Here is a 7311-nt window from a genome sequence, read left to right on the forward strand (position 1 = left end):
TTGGTAATGTGAAACTCATTTTGCATCATGAACTTAAATTATCACTGCATCCTTTAATGATGAAAAAGTACAATGGAAAACTTTGATAAAATAAAAGAAAAACATGGAGAGTATTATGCTAAATGAAATAAGCCAGTCAGAGAAAGAAAAGATCCACATGATTTCATTCATATGTGGAATCTAATGAACAAAATATACTAACAAACAAAATAGCAGCAGACTCATAGATACAGAGAACAGACCGCAGCTGTCAGAAGGGAGGGGGGATTCAGGGGTGGGTGAAAAAGGTAAAGAGATTAAGGGGGAAAAATCAATAAAAAATAATGGAGAAATATTTTTTATAACCCAGAGTAGAAAAGCAAAACTCTAAATTTTTTGTATTTAAATATTGCAATATAATATTTCCTTTCACTTAATATTTTAGGTTAACATATTTAAAAGATAAATGTCAAATACATGTTTTATAATATGCATGAAATTTGTATGGAGTGAAATTATAGTTTTTAGCTATTGTACCTTCTAAAATACCTAAATCAAATGTCACCTTCTTGATACTTACACATCTGTCATCTAGAATGTCTTTATAGTACCCAAGAAATCACCTATGGTATTTAAATTTCCAAGCTAAATTTTTTGTTTGTTTGTTTTTTTTTTCAATTTATTTAAAGTAAAAAACAACAACAAAGAACAGTACACCCATTCCTCTAACTTGCCCACATCCATCTCTGACAACCATTAATCTCTTCTTTGTATATATGAGCTTGTTATACACACACACACACACACACACACATATTTAGATTATACATGTAAGTGAAATCATATATTTTTCTCTGTCAAACATATTTTAATTAGCATAATACACTTTATGTTCATCAATGTCACAATTGGCACAATTTTATTTTATTTTTTGCTGAAATATATATATGTATGTATATATATACATATATATGTATATATACACACACATACCATTTTCTTTATGCATTCATTCATATATGGACACTAAGGTTGTCTCCAAATCTTGGCTATTTTAAGTAATGCTGCAATGAACATGTGGGGGGGAGGGTTGCATATGTCTTTTCAAGTTAGTGTTTTCATTTTCTTTAGATAAATACCCAGAGTGGAATTGCTGGGTCATATGGTAATTCTATTTTTTATTTTTCTAGGAACCCTCATACTGTTTTCTACAGCAGCTCCACCAATTTACATCCCCACCTACAGCACAGAGGATTCCCTTTTCTCCACAACCTCACCAACACTTACTATTTTTTATAATAGTCATTCTAACAGGTATGAAGTGATACATCATTGTAGTTTTGATCTGCATTTCCCTGATGATTAGTGATGTTGAGAATTAATTTGTTATTGAGAATATACAGCTCCTACAGGATTTAGCAAAGTACAGTACTGATAAATGAAATATTTGGTTGTGTTAAAAGATGTAAAACCTCAGCTACCGAAAAGAAAGTGTTCTTATTGTAGAGATAATCTTTACTTAACATGCTTGGAAGGACTGCGGATAATAGAGTAGTAATCCAAGAGGATAAACTTTATAGAAGGAAATAGACTTAAGTTCTTTTTCTCTCTCTACTGGGTATTTTTTATCCATTTTAAAATGAACTAAAACTACAATAATTAGTTAAGGGAAGCCTGAAATAAAAAGACATAAAATGTGATATAAAATATAATATATAAAATATGCTTTCTATCCAGTGTGGCTTAGTGGATTGAGTGCCATCCCACGAACTGAGAGGTCATGGTTTGATTCCAGGTCAGGGCACATGCCTGGGTTGTGGGTTCAACTGATGTTTCTCCCTCACATTGATGTTTCTATTTCTCTCTCTCTAAAAAAATACAATGAAAACAAAAGTAAAAAAAAATAACATCATTTGTCAGTTTAGTTAAAATATTACATTTTGAGAAACTATTATTTAAAATGATTAAATAATATATATTTTCTAAATAGTGTTTTAACTTTTAAAAATATTTTATTTGGCTCTCTTAGCAACATACAGACTCATTTTCCTGATAATTTTATGATTTCATAAATTAAAAAATAAATTATAAAATAAATATATCTTGCTAGATTTAATTTAACCCAAAAATAATTTAACATACCTACATTTTCCATGGAATCAAAAAAACTGACAATAAATCTCTGAGGATTGTCTCCTTCCTTTTTATAGAAATTTCTTCATTAAATCAAATACACCTCTTTCCTATTGTTTCACATACCATAAATAATTATCAAAATTTCAGTTAAGATAATATCTTTAAATGTTACTATACATGCTAAAATTAAACATGTTTTTCTTGATAATCAACAGAAATTCATTCATCCATCCATGAGATTTTTTTCGGAGACATTATTTGACACACAAGCCCTTTTTGGATGATGGCACACATGTGCACACATACACATACACACACACTTTGCACATGTCTCACATCTTTATTTTTAGAAGATCACTGAAAACAAACTGCAGTGTTTTGATTAGCTTTAATTCTCTGAACTGTTTTATCTTTATTATTATATGCATTGTACAAAATCAACCAATACACTGGTTTGCTTCCATGGTGATCATTAACACTAGTGTAACAGCTAGGATTTCAAAAGTTAAAAATAAGGGTTAAAATCTCTCATTGCATCCAGAGCCTAGGCTATCTGTCATTCTTTAAAAAAAAAAAAAAAAAAATGGGTTTCAAACATCTCATTTTTGGTTCATTTGGACTTCATGCCCTGTGGTATCAATCAATATAAACTTCATGTTTTATTTTATATATTTCTTGATGCTGTCAAAGTTCTCAGGTTCTGTGCACATTTATTTTAGGAGCACCCACTGCCTTTGTTGAGCAGCAGACCTGGGTTTTAGTCTTAGCTCTGGCACTCAGAGTTGATTTACTACTGAACAAGAGACTCACATTCTCTAGGGCTCAGTGTTCTTATCTGTAAAATGGAGATAATACCATTTCATCTCAGTGTTGTTAGTAAATGTAAACTTCATTATAATTTTAAAGCATTGCTACTGTTCTCTTTAAAGAATGAAAGAAACACACATGTCCTCCTTGAAAATACATTTACTTGCAAAAGCAATTATTTTAAGGAAAAGCTTGATATGCAATGTAGGAGTGTTTGGGAAATACATAAATGATGTAACAAATTAAGTCCAAGTACACTTAGATGGAATGACAATGATTTATTAGATGAACCAGAGTAGAAGCTATATGTAAATATTATACATCTTAGTTTTCTATGAACCATTCAACTAACACATTTCAAATAGAACAATTAATCAGTGTGGAGTTCACAGCAAAAAATAATTTCAAATCAATGATGCGATATCTCTATTCCAATTAGCTTATTTTCCCCCTCTACCCTTCCAGACATATTCTATTTTATTAAAATATGAAGTTAATTAAAAGATTCTACAAAGTAAATCAACCCACAGATTAAGCTCAGTTTCACAAAAGTTTTCTCTTTATAGGTCAACTATACAAAGTGCCACGCTTGCCTTTATTCCACCATCAGAGACCCACATACATGAAACTCAACCCACCTCTTCAAACAAAGGGTAAACCTGGATGTGGATGTTAGCACTCTGGGCTGGAAAAATGAAACTTGCATATTAATTTATGAATGTCAGCAAATCACACCAATATTCAATTGATCTGAATTGAGAGTAACTACAGTTCTCATTCTTTGTATCTAACAGGTACAATGACATCATCACAAAAAAGGTCCAGTAAGTAGGGGTGTGAAGAAAGCAAAGGGTGTGAGGAGCATGTGTGCACATCAGGGTTGGGATATTCTATTTGGCTGGATTTCCTTTGACAAGAGTGTATACAGCATACACACACACAGCCATGCTCATTAAGAAGGAAGACAAGAAGGAAGGAAGGAAGGAAGGAAAAAAGGAAGGAAGGAAAGAAGGCAGGCAGGCAGGCAGGCTGGCTCACATTTGAATACTATTGAGATTTTTCGAGTTGGACAAACCACCTCAGCCCCAGGTTTTCTTGCTTCCATACCCAGCTCTGATTTACAATGTATAATTACCCATTATCCAAATATGTGGCTTGAACATGCAGCCCATCAATGCCTGCCAGAGTCTAACCTTTGATGATGACAGTTCTACTTTGCCATTAGGTATGCCAAGATCAGCAGCCCCTGAAACCTCGTGTGTGTGTGCGAGCGCGCGCGCACGTTTGGGCTTGCTCAAGCACTTATGTGGGGGAGGGGATCCTTGGGTTAAAGGACCGGGGGCAGGGAAGAAAGGAGCTGTTTCTAGGTTCCCAGGAAAGGAACCGAACGCGGGCCTAACTTCCACCTCTAGGTCAGAATTAAAAATCTGGGGCTGTCTTTTCAGAGCAGCTGTAACTGGTCCTTTACACTACTCATTTTCTTGGAAAAGGAGAGATTGGCATTTATTAAAACTCTGGGTGACAAGCCGCTTCCTTGCCGGGTTATCCTGAGCACGTTAAGGAGGAATACTATAAACAAGTCTCTGCGTCTTGCCTGCTCCTGAAAGGAGGTGCTTTCTTCCTGGAACTTCGCAGGGAGACTCCATACACACCACACACCAACACTCCCACAGCGTCCACGTTCCCTTCTTCCATCCCTCCCTCCTTCCTTCTCATAAGCATGGCTGAATATTTTGCGCCAAACTCTCCAAGTCACCCACGTGTTTGTTCTCCCCTTTTGCTGTTCAATTTACTTTCTGACTTGACAAAGGGAAACTCTAGTGGTTCTCAGGCTTTCGGCTGCAATCTTGGGATCCAACTGTTTCAACCATACCCTGCCCCCACCCCAATCAGATCTGCCCCGCCTAACCCCCTCACTCAGGGGGAGTGTACAGATTACTGAGTATTTCCCTGGCTCAACCTGCCCCCGCCCAATTTTTCTTCCTCCTCCAGCAGAGCAAACTGAATACGCCTGTTTAGTCCCACTTGCCAGAGTGGAATGGAAGTGGGTGGGGAAGGGGGTGGTGGGTGGTATAGATAACTGGGAATCGCTCAGTCAGTCTCTCTCTCTCTCTCTCTCTCTCTCTCTCTCTCTCTCTCTCTCTCACACACACACACACACACACACACACACACACACACAACATTTAAGCTCCACTTTTAGGGTCTCTCACACACACCTGAATCCTACCCTCTCTAAAGAGGACAGACACGCCCCTGCTCGCCCTCCCCAATTCCCAGAATAGAATTTGACCGAGGGTCCAGGATTGCTGGTGATGAATAGACCAACAAGGAGAATCTGAGAACTGGGGAGGTGACCCCTTGCCTGACTGGGGGAGGGGGCGCTCTCCACTCACCGTCTGAGTCCCTGGAACGACGAGGGCCAGGACATCCTGGATTTCTTCAGGCCCGGCCGGTGGCCGGTTTCCACGGCGTAGGAGGTGCGGTCCATGGCGCCACAGTACAGGTAGCGCTCGGTGTCCGAGTAGCCACGATGCCGGACGCGGCCGGTGGCCCCGCTCGAGGCGTAGCGGCCACGAGCTGCCCCGGGCGGCGGCGGGGGGGGCGGCAGGGGGGGCGGTGGCGGCTGCAGTGGACACTGGGGCTGGGGCTGGGGCTGGGGCGAGGGCGGTGGCGGCGGTGGCGGCAGGTGATGGTGGGGGTGTAGGAGGCGGAACTGGGGCTGCCGGAGCGGGTACTGGTGGTGATGCTCGTGCCTCCAGAGATGCTTGGGGGCTTTGAGCGTGGCCCCACCGGTTCCGTCGCTGCCCTCGCCTTTACCCGCCCGGGCTGGCACGCTACTATCCTCTGCTTCCATCCTGGCTCGTGGCTCCGAGCCCTGCTGCCCAGCAGGGTTTACCGCGCTGGCCCGCCGGAGCGCCTCGCCGCTGCTGCTGCCGCCGCTGCCGCTGCCTCTGGAGCCGAGCAGAGAGGCTGGGCTCAGCTTTCTACTTGAAGCCTCCAGACGCTCGAGACGACCGAGAGGGGGCTCTGTTACCGGGAGGGGGTCACAGAAAGCGACAGGGCTCCCTCCGCACTGGTTGTGGCAGGGACACGCTCCTGGGTTCCCAAGTCACCAAGAGTAGGACGTGCAGTGCGCGGCTTCACCAACGGCAGGTCCCACCTTCCTCCCTTTCTTCTTCTCTTCTCTTCTTTGGGCGCCGGAGGCGAGAGCAGGAATTGTTAGCAGCTGGGGCTGTAGAAGCAGCAGCGGCCTGGGTAGCCTCCTCCTCTGCTCAAGGCATCAGAACACTGATCCCGGAGCTGCTGAAAAGTTGGACAGCTCCCGACTGGCCAGCTGGAGCTGTGACTTTCTCCAAAACCACCGCAGCCAGTCAGGAGTCAGACCTGTCCTCCTGATCCTTCCCCTCGCGGTGCCCCCGCCTCCCTCTCCCACTCCCCCCCCCCCCCCAGGTTTCTTCTCCACCTGCGCTTGCCTCGGTCCTCTTTGGAGAAATACAGTTTGGTGGTTCTTGGCTGATTTTCAGAGCTTGTTGACGATGAGCCCCATGCTGGGGCATCCAAAGATAAGAGATGTGACCTGGCAAAGTTGCCTGGAATGAAGTGTGTGCGCGGCGCTGAAAAACTGGATCTTGGTGAAGATCAAATGTTAGGGTTAATTCGGTCTCTTGACATGACATAGGATTAAATATTGTGTGTATCTTTCCCATAGTAGGGAGAGACTGCCCAACATATCTTCTTGAAGATTTTTCTCCAGCTAGTATATATTTTTTGCTGTTTCTGTGATTAAGGACCTCAGGAGTGGTTGTAGCTGGAAATCAAGGAGAACCTTCACCAGGGTTGAGCCAGCAGGCCACAATTAAGATTAGGGCACCTTTTCTATTACAAACCTCTGGTTATCTTCAGTGGTTTCCACTGTCAATGCCTGCCTGCAATTTAGTCTTTCTTCCACTTCCAGCAAAACACAGCTCAACAGAACACAGCTCAATTACCAAAGCATTTAAAACATGTTGTACCATTACTATTCCACAGAAAATCGAGTCATATTTGACACTAAGATCCAAATTTAATTTTTATTTGCCTTTTTATTAGTATTTTTCCTCAGTGTTAAATGTACTTAATTAAGAAGCCAAGAGAATTTCAGAGCAATACATATGCAGATTTTTCCTGTACCTTTTTATATTACCACATTGCATAAAGATCAAATGTCATCTACTCACTGTTAAAAATAATTATAGAATTAGACTTTGTGGGAGTTACCACTCTACTATTCATTTGAAATATAAATATATTTAGGACTCACAATAGCTTGTTGGCAGTGTAATTATACTATTCTTTACATACACTCCATGTTAAAATAATGAAATATGTACATTTTATGTATATCAT

General features: G+C 41.0%; 1 protein-coding gene across 1 annotated transcript in view; it reads right to left on the reverse strand.

The window, feature by feature from the left end:
- Positions 1 to 5430, reverse strand: part of PDE4D (phosphodiesterase 4D) — an 849054-nt gene extending 843624 nt beyond the window's left edge. The window contains exon 1 of the mRNA XM_036278944.1: positions 5319 to 5430. Within this exon, the coding sequence (XP_036134837.1) occupies positions 5319 to 5413 (95 nt within the window). The 5' untranslated portion in view covers positions 5414 to 5430. The remainder of the gene's footprint in view (positions 1 to 5318) is intronic.
- Positions 5431 to 7311: the final 1881 nt, after the last annotated feature.

The sequence above is a fragment of the Molossus molossus genome, unplaced genomic scaffold, assembly GCF_014108415.1.
Source record: "Molossus molossus isolate mMolMol1 unplaced genomic scaffold, mMolMol1.p scaffold_m16_p_3, whole genome shotgun sequence".
Taxonomy (NCBI): domain Eukaryota; kingdom Metazoa; phylum Chordata; class Mammalia; order Chiroptera; family Molossidae; genus Molossus; species Molossus molossus.